Source organism: Carassius gibelio, chromosome A8, assembly GCF_023724105.1.
Source record: "Carassius gibelio isolate Cgi1373 ecotype wild population from Czech Republic chromosome A8, carGib1.2-hapl.c, whole genome shotgun sequence".
Classification (NCBI taxonomy): Eukaryota; Metazoa; Chordata; class Actinopteri; order Cypriniformes; family Cyprinidae; genus Carassius; species Carassius gibelio.
Window position 1 is genome coordinate 8,901,537 of NC_068378.1, and position 21,151 is coordinate 8,922,687.

Here is a 21,151-nt window from a genome sequence, read left to right on the forward strand (position 1 = left end):
GGCAGTGTGGACAGGAGCCAAATCCTGCTGGAAAATGAAGTCAGCATCTTCAAAAAGCTGGTCAGCAGAAGGAAGCATGAAGTGCTCCAAGATTTCTTGATAAACAGGTGCAGTGACTTTGGTTTTCAAAAAACACAATGGACCAACACCAGCAGATGACATTGCACCCCAAATCATCACAGACTGTAGGACCTTGGTTTCCAAATGAAATACAAAACATGCTCTTATCTAAAAAGAGGACTTTGGATCACCTGGCAACAGTCCAGTTCTTCTTCTCCTTAGCCCAGGTAAGACGCCTCTGACGTTGTCTGTGGTTCAGGAGTGGCTTAAAAAGAGGAATACGACAACTGTAGCCAAATTCCTTGACACTTCCGTGTTTGGTGGCTCTTGATGCCTTGACCCCAGCCTCAGTCCATTCCTTGTGAAGTTCACTCAAATTCTTGAATTGCCTTTGCTCGACATTCCTCATAAAGCTTCGGTTCTCTCGGTTGGTTGTGTATCTTTTTCTTCCACACTTTTTCCTTCCACTCAACTTTCTGTTAACATGCTTGGATACAGCACTCTGTGAACAACCAGCTTCTTTGGCAATGAATGTTTGTGGCTTACCCTCCTTGTGAAAGGTGTCAATGATTATCTTCTGGACAACTGTCAGATCAGCAGTCTTCCCCATGAGTGTGTAGCCCAGTGAACCAAACTGAGAGACCATTTTGAAGGCTCAGGAAACCTTTGCAGGTGTTTTGAGTTGATTAGCTGATTGCCATATCACCATATTCTAATTTGTTGAGGTGAATTGGTGGGTTTTTGTTAAATGTAAGCCAAAATCATCACAATAAAAAGAACCAAAGACTTAAACTACTTCAGTCTGTGTGCATTGAATTGATTTAATTCACGAGTTTCACAATTTGAGTTGAATTACTGAAATAAATGAACTTTTCCACAACATTCTAATTTATTGAGAAGCACCTGTAAGTGTGAAACATTTATTTGGTAATTTCATTATCCAAGCATGCATAAGATTTATCAAAATAAAAATAGATATATATTTGTTTCAATGGCATCTGCCTGAGAGTCTTCTCTTGACTGTTACAAATGAAGCTGGTGTTTTTGGTTTGTGCTGTTCAATGAAGCGTCCAGCGCTGAGCACCAGTGGAGTCTGTTCCTCAAAATAAAGACCCTGACGTGCTCCCCATCTTCTTCTTGTGCATCTGGGCCATCCACAAGCTGGCTGGATTCAGTTTGCTTTCTTTCTCAAAACAGTCATGCAGCCTTTGTCTATGAAAGATGAAACAACATATTGTTTGGTCATTTATAAAAATATAGTCAAAATCTAACAAGAACACATACAGTGACCTGCAAGAAATGCAAGTATAATCATAACTGATCACCTAAAAATGAGTTAATTAAGCAGTGCAATCAGTTTTATATGATAATAATAAGAAAAGTTTTTGAAGTACCAAATCAGCACATTGTTATTATAATATTGTTTTTGTATGATAATGTAAGAGGTTTTCCTAGTTGACTTGAATAATAGCTGCTCCATTCCAACTTTTGAATGGTAATGTATTTACAGTAATTGAGCATCTTGAATGACTCTTCATTTATTTGAATGATTGTTTTTTTGACCCAGTCAGCCGTTAATTGCCTGTTATTGGGAGATATGAGGAAGAGGGTGGTGTGTGTACATAGGGATAAATAATCTTGTTTACGTCAAACCACCTTTACCTGGAATTAAACTGATAAAGGATTCTTCAGCAGCGTGCAGTACTTTTTATAATAATGTTTTATCTAACAGATCACTGGACAAAAACTACTTAAATAATTATTACCAACAAGTCCACGGGTTTCTCAGGAAGTGGCACGGTCTGTGTTTTAGCAGTTTGACCTCAATTTTAAAGTTAACCTCAACTCTGTCCTCGGTTTTTCAAAACTAGCTCTTCAACAGAGGCTTGTTTTAATATCTCTGTATGAGCTGATTACTTTTTTTACATAATTGTCTGTAGTATGTCAGTGCTGGTCTAAACAGTATATAGTCTTTAGTCAGGGTTATACCATATTTACACTCACCGGTCACTTTATTAAAGGGGACATCGGATGCCCATTTCCCACAAGTTCTTTAGGGTGTTCATGAAATGTCTGCAAAATACTTTGGTTAAAATTCCTCAGTGGTCATATAAAACAACACCCTTAAATATGCTTATATGGGACAGTCTGTCAGGCATTTTAAAATGCATTAAATTCATTGAATATATCTGACTCATTCATGAATCTAACATCACCACTTCAAGGAAAACAGACGGATGCCAAGATTTGTTTTTGCAACCTTAGACAGTAATTTTAGGTTGATGTTGATGTGGAGTTCCCAATCTTTGCCGGTCAGCCCAGTTTGAGTATCCTTTCATTTAATGCACACAAGGGCCTCTAAACCTCATTGCCTGTGGAAACAGTCAGAATGTGTGTTGTGTTTGAGTGGGACATCTCATGCTCCAGCAGAGGGCACATCTCAAATTCAATGTACGTGTGTTGCTTTGTTACTGACAGTATGACTAGACCGAAGGAAGCAAGTTTCCAACCTGTGATTGTTTGAATGACCGGTAGAGCAGACATGAAGAATTGAGATGATAGAAGGTCAGACACAGAGAAAAAGAGCATCTGTCCTCTAATGAACAATGAACTGATGTATTTGCAGATCAAACAGGCCATCTGTGTGTGTGGGAAGGGAAATGCACTCATTTGTTCTTTTGATTTTAACACAAGAGGGTTTTTCTCCTCCGCCTGCATGGGACCGTCTATTATTTCCAGCTGTGCATGTGTGTGTGTGTGTGTGTGTGTGTGTGAGTATGGGATGGAAACTATTACAGAGCTTTGGACTCGTTAGGCACAGAGAGTTTTATGTATGATCCTGGCTTGCCCAGAATGGGATATTACACACAGCCAGAGTAACACACACACACACAAAGGCTGAGTCACAGAATCACAGTACATTGCAAACGTCCTCCCAGCAGAAACAGAACCGCTGCTCATTCCAGAGAAAATTCTCCTCACGGTAAATACCCATCTTGTAGATCTCTTCAAACTTCACAACTCTCTTTTACTTAACTTCTTCTGTTCTCCACTGCTGGTCTCTTTCATGTTGGTTTGAAAAAGTGATTTTGAACATGAATATATATATATATATATATATATATATATATATATATATATATATATATATATATATATATATATATATATATATATATATATATATATATATATATATATATATATATATATATATATATATATATATTGCTGTAACATTTGTGGAGATGCATGCTGGGTCTCAGACTGTGAGGGTTTTTCAGGGTGTGAAATGCCAAATCCAGATACTTCAAGTTCAAGTCCACTTTCAGTGCTTGTGTGAATGAAAGAGAACTGAATTTTTTATTTATGTATCTTAGGCCTGAGCCTGATCTGCTAGATTCCTGTCAAACACTGTTTCCCATGTGGCTGCTTGACAATTTATTCCTAGTCATTTATTCCTACAGTAGACACAGTCAGTCAGTAGCTTTTAGTGGCATTTATTCTAGGAAAATCACAGTAGTTGTTCAATATTTGAATACTTTTTAAAATTGTTGGTTTGTGTGTGTGTGTTTGTGTGTGTGTGTGTTTACTACTACAAAGTTCAGAAATGATTATATTTTTGCCTCTAAATTGGAAACTTTCAATTGAAGATAGTCAGTGGCAGAACGATAAAAGACGCAGAAAGAATCACACATCTTTACATGTGCATGTCGGCAGCTGAATTTACTGTTTAAAAGATCAAATCAAAATACGTAAATAAATAGTAATTAGATAAATATGTGCCAGCAAACAACTTTGCAGCAGAACCATTTGTTATATATACTGAAAATAGAGCATCTAGAGTTTGTTCTTCTGGCAGTTCACACACACACACACACACGCATGTTGTTGTTTCATTGACAAGCATTTGTTACACTGGATAGATCTGATGCTGCTTGAGTCTGATAGAGGCGACAGGCTGCATTTCTTGCTCTTGTGTTTTGTATGCTGCTATTTTATTTACAGAAGCTCATCTGTGTTTCAGAACCTTCAAGCGTTGAGGTCAAAGACTCTGCATCCCTATAAAAACTATTTTTTATTGAGTGTTATATATCAGATCTATAACAGTGCAGTCTGGGTCTTGTCAAGAGTAAATATTTACCATTGTGGTAAACCTAGCTTCCTCTTACGCAACACTGAGTCACGCCAGTCGTGTTCAGGAGTGCTTAGCTGCCATTCACAGTATCCCTTGAGCCGCTGGTTACATTTTGTCAGGACTGGAGCAACTTGTTTATGCTATAAAAAGATTAAAAAACTGGCAACCCTCCGGCAGTAAAGCCCCCTGGTTTAAAGAAACCTGTACATTTGATGTGCTTTCTTACTCTGTGTTTGGTCATAACGTATCTTTAGAACAGAACTGAACTTTGTCCAACAGAATAAAAAGAGAAAGAGAGAAATAATGAAGAGATTGATGAGGTTCTTTCAGTCCAGTAATCATCAAACTGGCAGACACAGATATCTGCTCGCTGCTGGAGACAGAAGTGCATGCCTCCACTCCTAGTTCATCATTCACTCTGCATTTATTTCTCTTTTCTCAGTCTCACACACTCCACTTTCAGAGCAGTGTAAGAACAGTGTGTTCTGCTCTCCTCTCGTCTGGTCTCACATCATGCTTTCACATCAAGCTGTAAATATATTTTCTCCTCTCCTCTGTTTTGCAATAGTCTGTTTGCTGTTTGGCAAAAATGCCTCATTGCAGACACACCAACACACACACACACACACACACACACACACACACACAAACACAGGTATACTCATGAACTGTGACAAGAAGAGTTCATAAATCATAACATCAGCTCAAAATAAATAGCATAGTTTATCGTCTCATTGTTATTTCTGGTTGATCATGCCAAATTGTAGCTTACATAAAACTCAAGTCTTGTAAATCTGAGCATCAGTACTTTGCACTGTATAATGATCATCCATAATTACAACCTTTAGCACAGTTCATAAGACACGAAAGGATGTAACATTCAGATGTAGTCAATTCCAAATCGATAAGGTTAACAGCTGTAAAATTTTGATTATGAGCAACAACATGATTTTATCTGTTTTTAAATTATTTTATTGCTATGTTTATGTTAGAATCGTTTGCATTCTAAACTTTTGTAGATAGTGGTTTATCAAAGCTGACTTATCTGCAAGGTATATTCATGCATAATATATAATCATCACATAAAATTATTATTTTATAAAATTATTTTTGATATATTTTTAAATAACGAATTATTTTTAGCATTCAGCAGGAAAGGTTAATTTTTTTTTAAGTCACAGTAAATACTTTGACATTGTCACAAAATATTTCTACTTCAAATAGACATAGATGTATTTTTATAGCCTTTTATTCAGCAAAGAATCTGATTTCTGTTTCAACACTTGATAATAATAATAGGTTTTTCCTGAGCAGTAAATCAGAATCAGAATATGAGAATGATTTCTGAAAGATCATGTGACACTGAAGACTGGAGAAAATACAGCTTTGCATCACTGGAATAAATTACAGTTTACAATATTTTCACATATATTTTCACTTATTTTAAATTGTAATAATATTTCACAGTTTTACTGATTTTACTGTATTTTTGGTCAAATAAATGTAGCCTAGGTGAGTGCATTCAGGCTATACAATTATTTTTTCTAACATGTGCTCCCCTGGGAATTGAACCAACAACCTTTTGTGCTGCTAAAGCAATGCTGAATATATATATGAATATATGAATATACCCTAAAAATCACGGAATTTAAGCTTTATGGTACCTTTTTTCAATTAACAGTATATATTTATTAATTATACATAGGCAAGTAAATGATTGCAGAAATTTCATTTTTTGGGTGATCTGTCCCTTTAAGGATAAACACTTCAGGGGCTTTGTGAAATCTCAAGGGCCAGTTTGAGACCCCTGCTTTAAATCTTACACTTTCTTGACAGATCTCAGAATAGGACCTTTCTCAATTCAAGACCTCTGTTTATTAGTCAGTGATTTGTTGTTAAAGAAGTTCTCAAGCCTAAAGTCACGTTCAGTCCTTCTCTGCTTGGCCATGTAAAGCCAGACACGCATAAGCAGTGGCTCGTAGAAAAACAGTGGGGTGGGAACACAGGGAGGACAGAGTGAAATGAGAGGAGGGACGTCAGGAGGTAGATGAGGTTTAGTCTTTGAATTCGTCAGCCTTTAACCCCGTGCTGTGAAATATCACCTTATGGGCACAAAAGGCTGACTGCCTATTCAAATGCCCTTTAGTAAAGGCAGCCAAAAGTGACAGTCTGCACACAGTCTGTACCTCACCATAGCAACCCTTGTCAAGCAGGAAGTCCTGCAGTGGTGGAGCGAGTAAGAGATAGAGAGAGAGAGAGAGAGAGAGAGAGTGAGAGTGCATGTGTCTGTCAGTAAGTGAGGGGGACTTAACAGAGGTGAAGCAGACGGGAGCAAAAACCAGTGTAGAGAGAAAAAACTGACTGAAAGCGGATAGAGAGAGGGAAGAAAGTACAGAAAGAACAGGCTAGACCTGAAAGGTTGTTTTATACAAAGCAGACCAAGGAGCACTTTGGGAATTGTGTGTGTTGTCTTGGGAAATCTGTGCGTGGCTGCGCTGTCACACACCACACAAACCGGTGAGTTGATTTTTTTCCCCATCTGAGAGACTATTACTGTAAAACAGTCAAATGTTCACGTGAACCGACTCATTTATTCATGCAGTTATTTAGTTTGGCAGGGTTGTGTTAAAGCGGTAGCCCACAGTCCGTCTGAAGCTGATTCTTAACTCTCTTTGAAGGATTAAGGGTCTTTGGTGGGATTTGGGGAGTTTTCAAAGCAGCGGGAAAGAGCATAAACACTGCAGAAAAGCCAAAATCTGGAGTCCCATGTGGTGTTCTGCTTTCTTATTTCTATGTTTACATTAAAGGTAATTTGGTTTTGAGTGTCAGGACTTCATTGAAACAGCTGGATGTTGTTTTGCCTGTACTAAATGTGCCTGTTTAGAGTGATGAGTTTTGTTTGACATTTGATTATTATAGTCTGACCTCAAATTCATTTCATTCAAGTACAGAGGGTGTTACTTTATGATTTAAGGCATTACATTTTAGGCCTTTTAAGTGATGTTGACTAGGAATGTATCAATAAGGAGGGCTAAAAGGGGAGCTTATAAAATATAGACTATACTATTTTGAAAAATAAAGTATTAAAATAAAAGGAATTACATTCTTATAATGTACACTTTAAAAACTGCATTATCATTCTGAGACGTATTTTAAAAATCAACCTTAAAGTGTCATGAAAAGGAAATTCACTGTATTTTCGAAATTCATCTTATCATGAAAGATTAATCCATGCATGTTTCATTACTTTTTCAAAACATTTATGAATTCAAATCAAAATGTCATAACTGGATCTTCCAGTGTAACAACAAACTTTTCTTCTTTAATAATGTAGTCTGCATAAGCCGCCCCTTTCCTTACAATTGACTGCAAAGTCACATCCGATGCAGAGTCCACACCCTAATTTTTTTTTTTCACTAATGCAATGTGTTTAAGCTGTTTAAGAAAATATATATATATTTTTCCACATAATGTACATTATTGTTGCTCCTCTATACCCCTACTTTCTGAAACGCGTTGATTTTTACAAAGCTCATCATTCTGAAAAGCAAGGTGTGCTGTGATTGGCCAGCTGTCCAGTGGATTGTGATTGGCCCGAGTGCCTCAGGCGTGTAATGGAAATGTTACTCCCCTTAACATATTGTGATGCCATGTGTCCCAGACAGTGCAACCAGACAAATTGTTTAAATATGAAAACATACTTACAGGTTGTGAGTCAGAACAGGAAACAACATCCAATATCGGCCGATACCGATAAACTAGAAAAAAACGTACATAACATAACATAACTGATATTATGGTACCAATATACTTTGTGTCCCATAGATTTATGAAATATGATATGATATCAAGATAGCAAGCTAATATTAAGACTATTTGATATAATAAGAGGTCAAACTGCTCACATATTCCCATAGCTAATGCTAATTAGGTTTAGAGTTAGTGGTTTTCCCAGAGTGCTCTTCTAGGCAATGACAGACAGCTTAATCTCATTGAATATGACTTGCATTTTTACACGTCTGTCTGGGTGTTTCCCACCGTTGTAAGGCAAATGAGAGCAGACTTCATTGTCAGCTCCAATAGTGTGTGTTTCAGTGACAAAAGCATGGAGGAGGTCAGTGTGTGACAGACCAAAGGCTCTCCTGTCAGGACCATCAGAAAGACCTCAGCAGCACACACTGATCTCTCTGAGAACATCTCACATGGTACGTGTGTGCGTGAGTGCTTTAGTGCCCATTACATAAGCATGACATATTATGGGGACCCTCATGGTATGGTGCATTTTCCAGCTTCTTATCTACAATGCATATACATAAGGGTACAAAAAGGTCAATTTCTTTACACAGAGATGTCTTGCTGATTAAAATCCTCTTTAACAGGTTCATACAGGTGTTTCAATACCTCCACGCTTTGTACAGTGTTGTTGATTTTTGAGGGTATATGTAAAGGAGCATATTTTGGCTCATGGATATCAAATTGTTTGTGGGATCCATACCCTCTGAGCGATGGACGACCATACATGGTGATCAGATGGACCTGCTGCTGATGTGTGTGTCATGTAATAATGGGAAATTGTAAACAGATGCACAGCAGAGCCTTGTATGGGGACCGCTAGCATTCATCAAAAGGCTGAGATGAGAGAACTTAGCAGTGGAACAGATGACAGGAATTTCGAAGGAATTATTGAACTTTGCTTTGCTGTTTTTGTTATTTTTAATTTAAAAATACATTCTCTTATTCCACTATAACATGCAGAGACAACTATAAGAAAGCCAGATTCCACTGTAAATTGGAGTTTAAGAAATCTTTCTCACAAAATCACCTTAGCGTTTGATGCACAGGTGTTTGTCCTCCATCTGTGGTGTGGATTATCTCAGCTCAGCCAATGAATTGAGTTAGGGGCGGGGCTACCTATTTGTTCAACCAATGGTAGTGGGGGGTGTTCAGGAAACCAGTAAAAAAAAAAAAACATTATTTTTGCAAGTATTTTTCATTATTTTCATGCATATATCATATGATACTTTGTTTATATACTTCAATTTTGATGCAAATGCTAGTGAATGCGTGTAGATGAATGCTTTGCTTTACAATCTATAATTTGATAGCATGCATGAACACAGGAGCTTGACAAATGCGCTAGAAAGATACATTTCTGACCAGTGTCTGTGCTATTTCTCTCCAGAAGTTATGACTGATGAAATCTCTTTAAATCTCCTCAAACAAACACTCGTCAATCTGTTGTTGTTGCGTCTCCAGTAGTTTGTTGTAGCAGTTGTTCCAACGCTATCTCACGACCAATTCGTACGTATTTTACGAGGTGACTTATTCGTACGATTTTATAGGACCCCAGTGACGGTTAGGTTTAGGGGCGGGGTTAGGTGTAGGTGATTTGTACAAATTCATACGAATTGTGCAAATTGTAAAATACGTACGATTTGCCAACAATCGTATGGATTTGTACGAGTGTGGTCGTACGAATTTGTGCGAATAAGCCACCTTGTGAAAAATGTACGAATTGCCGTGAGATCGGGTTGGTTGTTCTGTATCATCTGTTTCTTTTTTTAAGTGTGAAACAAAAAGCTGGGCCAGTGTTTCCATCTTGTAGACAAACTAATTAGTGCAAAAAAGGTCAAGGCACACTTGGAAGCTGCATGAGTGTGCATGCATGATTAGAAAAATTCAATAGACAATTGGGACCAAAGACTTGGATGCTATGTTTTCATGCTGCTGTTTTCATCAGTGGTTGATGTCACACAGTGTGTGACTGTTTTTACCCAAGATCTCACTGGGATCACATCATCTAGTTAGACAAGCAAAAATGTTAAAGGACTGTAAAAACCATACAGTGTGGCCCTCGAGTAAGTGATGCTAACTAGACATGATTTCAAATCTTTTGGCTCAGTCTGACCTTATACTTAGTCTATCTACTCGCTTTTATCTCTTTTGTTTTTATCTTTTTAATGCTTTAACAGCATAGAAACAGAAAGGTTCTCTCAGCCATTTACCTTTATTTGAAAAACAAAATGGCAAAAGATGAATGTGATTCGTTCAGATGTTATCAGACAATGGAGAGGATTGCTATGTATGAGGATTAATGCAAAATATTCACATTTTCCTTTATGACATACAGTAAAAAAATATATTTTAATTAATATGTAATTCAATTAAATACATTGCTCATTCACCAAAACAACTTAGGTGGTTGAATTTAATTTGTTGCAGATAAAATATCAAACAAAATATCATCTGCAAATGGCTTTTAACCTTCTGTACTGATGTTTTCCTATAAAATGCAAAGACATTGATATCTATTTAAGTTTGTGTTAAGTGTCCAAATAGTTTTTGGGGCCATGTGTTCAAAATACTGATTATATAATGGATGTGAATTTGTGTAAACATATACACTGAATAAGGAGGCACAGTTAATTACTTATCTTAAAAAGTATACTTACCCTATCTGCTGATATATTTATGTAAACTACATGATGGAGTGGTCATCTTCTCCAGAGCAACAAGAAAACTGCCCACGCTCAGGACATTTTCCAAATGCCTTTGTGAAAATAAACGGAGATGCAGGACAGTCGTCTCGCTGGGGAATAGTGTGCAAATGCTCTTACTGGACAGTTGGGATTCACCAATGTTGTAAAAAATGTGTTGAGTTTGAGACACATGGCCTATACATGGCTTCATTGAGTCTGTTAATGATTGAACGGACACTTTTAAAGACTCCAAAGAGGTTATACATGTCTGCAAATTCAGTGTGATCCATCACTTTCCCATAAAAACAATAAAGAATGGTGATTGTTTGGCCATAGTCACCATCACCTGGGTATTGAGGTGAAAATATGACCAAATGAAGAGTAAGATTTCAGGAATCCTATCTGGATCTTTTGAGTGTCATAGTCACAGCAGTTGATTCATGAATCAAATCTATGTTAATTCATTTCCGTGTGTTTTTCCCTCACTTGTATCTCATCTGATTCATTGAAGGGTTTCTCACACTGAAGAATGAATTTGCTATTGTTATAAAGGTCATCCGGCCAAATTTGACAATTATTGTCTGTGGATTTTGACACAGGAACAATGAAATCTTGACAGTACAGTTCTGTCTTCGGCTCAACTATTGTGGCTATTGATAAAAGCTCTGTGCGTAGTTGAACCCATCCTGAAAAGAAGAACCGTTTAGCCTCAAACTGACCTGTGCCTCTTTTGACCTTTGATCTTTGGACAATGATGTCACGATCCAAACCGCTGTCAACAAGACAAATGAATCACCATTCCACTCCTTCCCTGATAATAATGCCGTGGCTTGCTTGCTCAACATGCTTTACTGAAAATAATAATATTCTTAATCAGTATTTCCCCAGTGAAATATATCTAAACATCCTTAAGAGATTTTAAGATGGCTTAACAAGCAAAATTATGCAATATTTTTTTGCTAATTATTACAGTGCAATTAAGTATAATGTGACTTTTAGACATTAATATTATATTATTTTAATGTACTTTTTTTTAAATATACGTTCATAATTTTAAATAAAGTTCTAAAATATTGTGCAACAGTATATATATATATATATATATATATATATATATATATATATATATATATATATATATATATATATACTGTAAATAGATATCATTAATAATCAGGATCAGGGTCTTTGCTGACCTGTTCGTAGATGAGCTGAAACAAATAGTTTGAAACACGCAGGCCTTGGTGACTATAAACTAATAACAGATTGTCTTTATCTTATCGAATGCAGTCATGTGTATGTGTTCATGTGTGTGCTAAAACAAACTGTCACTTCACAGCTGTCACAAGCATCGTTGCTCTAGCAGTCATTATCTTTGAGGAATGATGTGTATCCTACAGTATATTCAGTTCACACTGCCAAAAATCTCATGATGTCTTGATAACAAATAAATTGGCATATTTAAACACTTATAGCTAAAATTGTGGCCAAAGAGCATCTCTATTAACTTATAAAACCCAGCATAAAACATGTGACTCAGTGTTATGAAAGAGCTGTTCACATTTGTTAGTGCACTCCCTCCGTTCTGAAGTCACTGGATCTGCCGAGTGGACAGGTGGAGCTCATTCACTAATGTTTCACAGGTCAATCACTCATGCCAGAGGCTACAGAACTGCTGACGGTGCCCTAAAAGAATTGGTTCAACCAGAAATGTCATCATTTACTCGTCCTCATGTTGTTCCAAACCTAAAGTATTGGTTTCTTTCATGAGACACAAAAGGAGAATGTACTTCAACATGCAGTTACAATTAATGGGGTCTGAAGCTTCCGAGCACCATGAAAGCATCATAAATGTGGTCCATATAACTCATGCACTCTATTCCAAGTCAAACTATCGTTTTATGTGTTATGCATTGATAATCTTGTCCTCAGTGAGCTGTTAACTTTGAAAAGATCCAACTCAAAAGAATGACTTGAACTTGTGATAGAATCATATTCCACCAGTAAACCTTATATATAGTGCGTGAGCCATATGAACTACTTTTATGGATTTGCTATGGTCATTTTGGAGCTTGACAGCCCCCATTCTCATCACTTTTAAAATACAGAAAAAAAAAAGACAAGGATATTCATCAAAAATTCACTTTTTGGCATGCGAGTGACAACATGAGATAACCTTTGTTTCTGTGTGAACTATCTCTGTATAGTTTATTGTGGAAAATATGATTTCACTTTTCTACAAGTCTTGGATTATGAGCATGTGGATAGTTTGCAGTGCTATTTAAAAAAAAAGAAAGGCCATAAAAGAAAGACATAATATTGTGATTGGGTTGTTAAATTGTTATCTCTAAAATAAAACCAGCTGACAGCAGATGGAAACATCAGTGGATGTGACACAGGAAACGTTTCAGCGATGGTGTCATTGGGAGTATGCACTGGAAAAAAATTGTAACAGCTAAATCAGAAATATCACTGAATCAACCTAAATACATTTATTGATGCCAACAAAACTACATTTTATGGGTTCAGTCAAGTAGAAATAGCTCTTTTAGGTAACAATCGCAAGCTAGCAGAAGTCAGAGGAGGATGTGAATGGATGCTGTTGTATCAGAGCTCATCATGGGTCAGAATGAATCCAGATTTGTTGTTATTACACAACATAGATGAATCATAACATTTCAGGGCTATTGCAGGCTTTGGGTTTGACAGCACAAGTTTTTGATGAAACTAACTATTAAAAACAATCTGACTAAAGCAACACAAGCCTGAAAAAGGCATCACTAGAGCTAGATTTATCATGGACATGTGCAAGCGATTCGACTGCAGTAATTAACTTACCGACCCCTGCAGTCTACCAGACATTCATTAAGCAGAGTTTGTGTCCTAATCAAACGGTTTACTCCTCGCAGATGGTATGCGTGTTCTCTGCTTGGAGCTAAAGGCCGTAATGCTTTATAATGTTGGTGCCGGAACTCTTAGCGGCTTATAAAAAGCAGAACCCTGATTAAATGTTAATGTTTTTGCATTTACATCTTACAGATTTCCTGCATGCCTGTTCTTATAAAACCAGCTGAAATGGAGATAAGAACTAGATGCAGAGCAGAGTAACAGTGCTTTAACATTTTAGATTGCGCTTTTCCTATGAAGCATGCCAAAGTTTAGCCTGAGAGCAAAGCTTTGGTCTACTTATGTGTAGTTGCAGCCTAAATGACGTATTTAATTCCCTTCAAGTTGTACCAAATTTGTTCTTGCTTCTGAAGAACACAAAAGACGATATTTAGAATGTTGCAGCTGTTTAAACAATGAGGTTCTAAAACATAACTGAACCCACTGGATTGTATTTGCTGGACAAAATAAATAAATAAATAAATGAATAAAATCACATCTTTTGTATTCAAAAAGTTAGTCGTACTGGTTTGGAATGATATATAGGCGAGTAAATCATGACAGAATTGTCTTTTTTGGGTGAACTATGCCTATAAATAGACATTCACAGACTGTTCAAAGAGTCTTGCACAGTACAGGCTTTCTGAAATCAGAAGCTCCATTCTGATTGGCTGATGTATAGTTTTCCTGGAAGGCAGAATGGAATAGTGTTTATGTAGCACTGAGATCCACTTTACTGTGTATTGTGATTTGATGGCCCTTTCCTGACTTAGTGGACGATTATGTCTATTTATCTTAAATGGATAAAGGTTTTTTTAGACTTTGAATGCCCGAACTTTGAGTAGATCTTCCACAGTAAATTCTCTGCAGGTGATAAAGACATGGCACAATAATGGAGGTTCAAAGACGTTCTCAGATATTGCAGGACAGGCCAGCTGTCCCATCTTGTGCATGCAAGTGACCTGTCGGATATCACTGCCAAGTTTACAGGGTCCTCCGCAGGGACATTCCTCATCCCACTCATCCACATCATCCCATTACCTCCCCCTTTCTCAGTTCATACCGGCTCTTCAGGCAAATACATTCCAGAATTGTGTATTGTATACAAATATGCATTGATATGCATGGTTTCTTGAGCAGCAAATCAGCATATCAGACTGATTTCTGAAGGATCATGTGACACTGAAGACCCTGATGTAGTACTGTAGGTGTTATCCTATAGAGCTTCTGATGCAATTTTAGGATGTAAACACCATCCAACACAGTACTGTGTGTCCCAGACAAAAACAGAGTGCAAATCAGGTCTGCTATCCTGCTGTCAGAAGAATGCAACATTTATGCTTCGCAGATGCTTTCGAGTTTTGTAATCTGCAAAAATTGCTTGGAGCGCTCAAAACAAACAGCAGTAATGATGAATGTGTTCTGAGGAGGAATCCGAGCATATTTCACCATCGGATCTCTGAGAGAGACGCGACCGTATTAGGCTGTGTTTCAGGAGTCTTCTCTATTCCTGAGAGAATGCTGTCGGGTGCTGTGCTCTCTCTCTCTCTCTCTCTCTCTCTCTCTCTCTCTCTCTCTCTTTCACACTGCTCATTTAGATAATAATGGTCTAAGGAGCCAACAACATTGCCGTCCAGTCTACAATCTCTTCACTCGCACGTCAAGGCATAAATGTTTTGATTTAGAGATTTGTTGATTCAGAATGCCATCTTTTAAGACAGTAAGTCAGTGGATTAATTAGTCTTTAGGAAACCCTGTATAATTAGAAGTTTTTTTATTGACCTGAACCTAATCAGATGTTTTTCTCAGGGGGAACGTAGATTAGAAATGTTCTTGTGTCCAAAAACAACTGGACCAGTGGTTCTCAACCTGGGAAATCATCAGTGAATCCTGAATTATTTTTCATCATGGTTTCCACAACAATATTAAGCAGCAAATCTGAATCCAACATTGATAAAAATGTGAAATGTTTCTTGTGCTTCAAATCAGCATATTAAAATGATTTCTGAAAGATCATGTGACATTGAAGACTGGGAAACTCAGCTTTGCATCACAGACCAATAAATCTACAATTCAAAAGAATGAGTCCGTAAGATAGTTTGAGACTTTAGTTCAGCAAGGATGCATTCAAATTATAAAAATGGACAATAATACAGTACATACATTTAAATTTAAATATTTAAAATAAACAATAAACGTACATTAATTTAATGCAAAAATAAACGTTTGAATAGTAGAGTTTTAGAGTGCAAACTGTCTGAATGTTAAAGAAAAAATTAAATCCTTTAAATTAAAAATAATAACAAAAATGGCCACTGTGACCCATCCCTAGTTTTGAATAGTGCAGGATGTCCACTGACAGGTTTGTACACATGTATAATTACACACACACACCACTCTCTTTGTTTCCTTTATACATGTCGAGACATACAGTGCAGTAAATCAACACTCCTTCACTCTCAGTTGTACCATTTCCGAACTGGCTTTCGAGTATTATGGGTCTTTCTCTTATTTTGACTAAAGAACTCTTGATATATGACTTCACAAAGCATGCCAGTCTACAACAAAAAGCTTTTCATATTTATGCATGCAAAAATAGGCTAAAGGTTGTGCGTGTGTTTCATCATTGTAAAGTGAACGAATGAATGGCTTTAGTGTTTGATTCAAAGTACTGAAATCTTTACCGTTTTACAAACTGAATTAAATTGACTGCTGAATAGAATGAACATGAATGATTTGTTTGTAACATTTTGACATGTCAAATGCATACTAAATGATTCTAAACATTTACAGATGATGAATGGTCTCAACTTTAGATTGGATACTGCAGAAAAATGAACAAATGATCAATAAATGATTTGTAAAGATGTGTAAGTAGGGTGAAGTCAGGTCATTCGGGACGCTTTTTTCAGATGGCTGGTCATAAAATTACTTATGATTAATAAACATTTATAAATATTTAGAAATGGTGAAAGTCTCAACTTTAGATTGGGTACTGCAAAACATTAAATAAATAATTAATAGATGTTGATTTTGTTAAGATGTGTAAATAGCAGAACTCTACACAACAAATGCAGATGACCAAATGTATGATCTTTACAAACAGTGATAATAATATTTTAACATTAAAAGTTTGTGGAGTGCTTAAAAGTGCTTTAAAAAAGTTATTTTTTTCCAAAACATTTGTAAATATCAAAAAGAGCAATAGGTTATATGTGAGCTAAATTTAAAGATATTACGCCCCCTTGGAATTATAAGGTTCTATCTGTGTTCTGAGTAGTTTTGAGATGTTGAGCTTTAAAGTTTTTGTGTTCCATAGACTTCTGTAGATAGAACCTTTTTGTTTTTTTCAATAAAAAATCCCAAAATGTACACAACTTAAAATAAAACATGACATAATGTAAATAAATTGTCACAGAATAAGAATATGTGAATAACTCAATTTTGACAAAAATGTCAGATAGAAGCTTATAATTGCATATAAGTGCATGAACATGTTAGCTTTTAATCATTGTCAAATTTCTGATATTTTTCATGGTGGAATGCATTTTTTTATTTTTTATTTTTTTGCGAGAAATTGCATTTTTTTGGGACTCAGAACCCAAAGTTTCTTGGAGGAGCACACTATTTTGCAAAAGAAGTGCAATATAACTTTTTTTCTCCAATCTCATATATCTCTTTTTAAAATCACTATGTCTCTTTAGGTTCTCTGTAGGTTTAAATTGACATGAGAGTGAATAAATGAACTATTCCTCTAAAGCTGAGTCATATTTCACTTCTGTCAGTGAGTTCACCCTCACTAATTGATACAGTGCATGTAAATCCATGTATGTTAATAAACAGCACCACTCATGCACATACCACCGCCCACCCCCCGTGGGACCCTCACGTACTGAGAGATCATTGTGAAGCACACATACATAAACACACTCAGTTGTTGTTTTCTGTTATGTAATGGAGCTCATTCAAGACTGGTGAGTCATCTGGAGAATGAGAGAATGAGAGAAGAGAATAACCCAACATATAATAATCCCCCGTGTGAAAAGCAGAGGATACAGCATTTATCAAACTGACGGATATTATTATGGTCTCTGGTTCATAGTTAATCATCTCACATGGAAAACACAGCTCTAGGAGCACTTGCTTCATGGTTTCGCTCTGAGCGGGAAACACTGCGGTCAAATGGAAAGCTAAAGTCATACAGTATGAAACATTTCACGTTGGACAGCTCACCGTTTTTTTTTTTTTTTTTTCGTAGAGCATAGAAAAATATTCTTTGAAACAGTTTTGCTTAAAAAAAAAAATTGGTTCAAAGTCTAACATCACTGCGATGAGGAAAAACAACCACAGTTGGCCAATTACATTCAGTGTTATTTTATGATTGACAAAATTAACATTTCACAAAAGAATGTTGTTATTATTTAAAAAAAGCAATCACCTATTTACAAAAAATTTTTTTGTATGTATATACTGTATGTATATACATATACTGTATATATATATATTATGCACATATACACACAAAGAGCTTCTTAATACATTCACATGTTTAGTCCTGTGAGTTCTGTGGTTCAGAATAAAGCGCTGTTAGGATAATTAAGATTTAACAGATGGATTGCATCTTGACTGAACACTGATGATTCACATCTGTGATGAGAACAGAAAATGGGATTGGTATTGATTATTCCTTCAACAGAAAAAGATGCGTAATTAATAATAAATGAAACAAACATGTAAACGAGAACAGCTTTATTATGAATTTGGCTGTAATACATGTGAACACAGAGAGGAGAAGAGAAGCAAACAGATGTGCTGTTTAAAGGGCTCGAGACAGAATGGAAATGTGATTCAGTGACATCATTAATGTGCTTATTATCACATGATGTCATCTAGCAACTTTCCAACCAGGATTTAGCTACTTTCCATTGAGGATTGTTGGCAAGAGTGCTAGCGATTCAAGTATATGTATATGTTGTCGGTTTCAGATTTTAATCAAATAGAAATAAACAATAAAGTAAGATTTCAAAAGTCCTCATGATTTAGCATTTAAAGTGCCTTCATGGGTTCTGCATTGTCAGGAAGTGACGGTATTTTGACTGCTGTTTCTTCCAGGCAGTGAGTCTGAGATCCGAGTGATTACTGACCAGGATCCCTGCAGATGACATGCAGTCTCAGGTAAAACAACTCTCAAAGCATCTCTTTGAGTTTAAAACATGCTCTCTGTGTTTCTCAAACCTCTAAACCCGTGTTATTGTGAAGTACTTTGCACTTGCACTTACTTATGATCCTTGGCAGCTCCTGGGCCATTTAGCATCACCTCAAAAGACTCCCTGGCTCCACAGAAGGAAACAGCTCCTTACACAATGATAGGAGGAGAGAAAGACACAGCTATTTATGGACTAGACTTGGATTTCCATGAAAAAGCCCCAGTCCCTGTTCCCCAGTTCACAAAGGCATCTCCATGATTTAACAAGATACAGTTTCCCCATCTGTGAGAACACAGGGATCTTCCCATGACCCCTAGAGTTCACATGGAGAGAGGGAGCACTGTTCAGCTCACAGAGACAGCAGAAGGTGAGGGATGGTGGGGTTCGAGTCCAGAGGAACAGGAAGAGGAAAGGAGGTCAGGGAGATGTAATGTTAACATGCTCTGGTGAACTCTTCATGACCCTGTTGACTGAGAGTCAGACCTGAGGGACCTTGCTAAAACAGGGCCCTAGTTTCTACAGTTGTGGTCCCTCAAACTAAGCTCACAAAGGGTCCTTTTTATGTAAGAGGGTTAAACATCTTCAATCTGAAAGGGTGAAGATGGCATGCAGCACTGGTGAATAGGACACTATAAATTGCTTGTAGGTATGAGTGAGTGTGTGTGTCTGTGTGTGAGCCCGGTTGTTCAGGATGTCCCCCTCCTGTGACCCAAAACACCCCCATTCCTGAAGAGGAAAAAGTGGTATGGAGAAGGGATGGATGGAAACTAGATAATGCTATAAGATCTCTCTTTTTCTCTCAGAAAAGAGTGGAGGTGCATGAGCATCTCAATGGCTCCCGGATCATTTTCTCGGACGAGGCTCTTCCCGGCAGTGGATCCAGACAGCACTTCATGGCTCCGGATGTGACCCAGGAAGTAGTCGTGATCTCTCCTGGTCTTCCTACGCCTCCCTCAAGTCCGTTTCACAACAGTTCAGCCCCCGCGGCGTCACAGCACAAGGCAAGAGCACAGCTGTAACACATTATTCCACATGTGTGTCGAGAACTATATTATTCATATGCTCTGGGATTCAAAGAGCTACAACCACATTAAACATCCAGGATTCCAAATCTAATTTAAACATGAAATGTTTCAGATTCTGCATCTTTCAAGGACAATATAAAAAAAAAAAAATGAAAATGGAACATATTAAATGTAAAACTTTTATATGTTTTATATATAATATATTATGGTAAATAATACTAAAATAACACTGACATTATTACACACTGATGTGACTGAATGCGTGCAGCTGCATAATTTATATTGTTCTGCCCCCTTGTGGCTTTAATTACAAAGGGCCTCTTAAAATACAGTATGTTGATCCTGTTTACAACAACTTGAATTTTTCTTATTATTATTTATTATATAGTGTCCCCAAACTAAATATTTGGACACTTTGAATGTGTTTGCACCAGATAACAAACTATCCCTCCAAGTGCCATGTTTTAGGGTCACTTTTTTACAAAGTATAACTGATGTTATGTATGTGTAATATATAACTAACATTTCTTCTCTATAATTCACTATTAAAATGTGATTGTCACTGTGTCTCTGACTGTGCACTGATATTTCCAGCAAGTGTCAGAGGTCAACGGAGGTGGATTCACAACACACAGTTTCGGATCCTACTATGGGCCGACTCAGACAAATGGTAATAAAACATTTGATTCGTTTTTTTATAATACATTATACGAATTACGTGTTTCTTATTTGTGATTATAAGTATATTTAATGGTTTCTGTGCTTGAATGGAAATAAATCGTAACATTTGAAATTAGAATTGAAAATATTGTATGTTAATATATTATATTATAATTTTGTGCAATTCCACATGTGTTAAGTTGTCATCTCTCTTCCTTTCAGTTGGATTATCCAATGGCGTGATACGGAGCGGAGGTCCTGCCACTTTACCCAGGATGTCTGGCACCCGAGAGGAGCACTTGATCAAGTTCTCTGGAATCGGTCCTGTAGATGAGACAGGCATGCCGATCGCATCCCGATCTGTGAGGCTCACACAAACACTGGAGTCATGTGTCACACCTTCAGTCAGCTGGATATCACAATCAAATACATGGATAACGTTCCTGTTATCTGTGAATTAGCTATGAATACACAGTGTGCTGGTTATCAGCAGAGTTATTATAGTTAACTAAACCGCTATAAACTAAAACCATAAAAAACAAACATTAACTGAAATAATATGTGTATATATATATATATATATAAATATAAAATTAAATGTATTGCATTTTATCTAGAAGAAAATTCAAGGCAACTTTTCATTCTTATTTAAATTTGTATATTAAACTGCTTAAAAATGTAAAATATTAAAATATA

General features: G+C 36.7%; 1 protein-coding gene across 4 annotated transcripts in view; it reads left to right on the top strand.

Moving 5' to 3' along the window:
- Positions 1-21,151, top strand: part of LOC128018354 (vinexin-like) — a 38,140-nt gene that overhangs the window by 769 nt on the left and 16,220 nt on the right. Inside the window, exons 1-5 of one of the 4 annotated variants that reach the window (XM_052603823.1) lie at positions 2,949-3,043; positions 18,676-18,738; positions 19,574-19,771; positions 20,390-20,465; positions 20,678-20,817. In XM_052603823.1, the coding sequence (XP_052459783.1) occupies positions 18,727-18,738; positions 19,574-19,771; positions 20,390-20,465; positions 20,678-20,817 (426 nt within the window). In that variant the 5' untranslated portion in view covers positions 2,949-3,043; positions 18,676-18,726. Of the gene's footprint in view, positions 1-2,948; positions 3,044-5,999; positions 6,716-18,675; positions 18,739-19,573; positions 19,772-20,389; positions 20,466-20,677; positions 20,818-21,151 lie in introns of those variants that run through there. The other 3 variants (XM_052603827.1, XM_052603822.1, XM_052603824.1) reach the window with 3 other exon arrangements.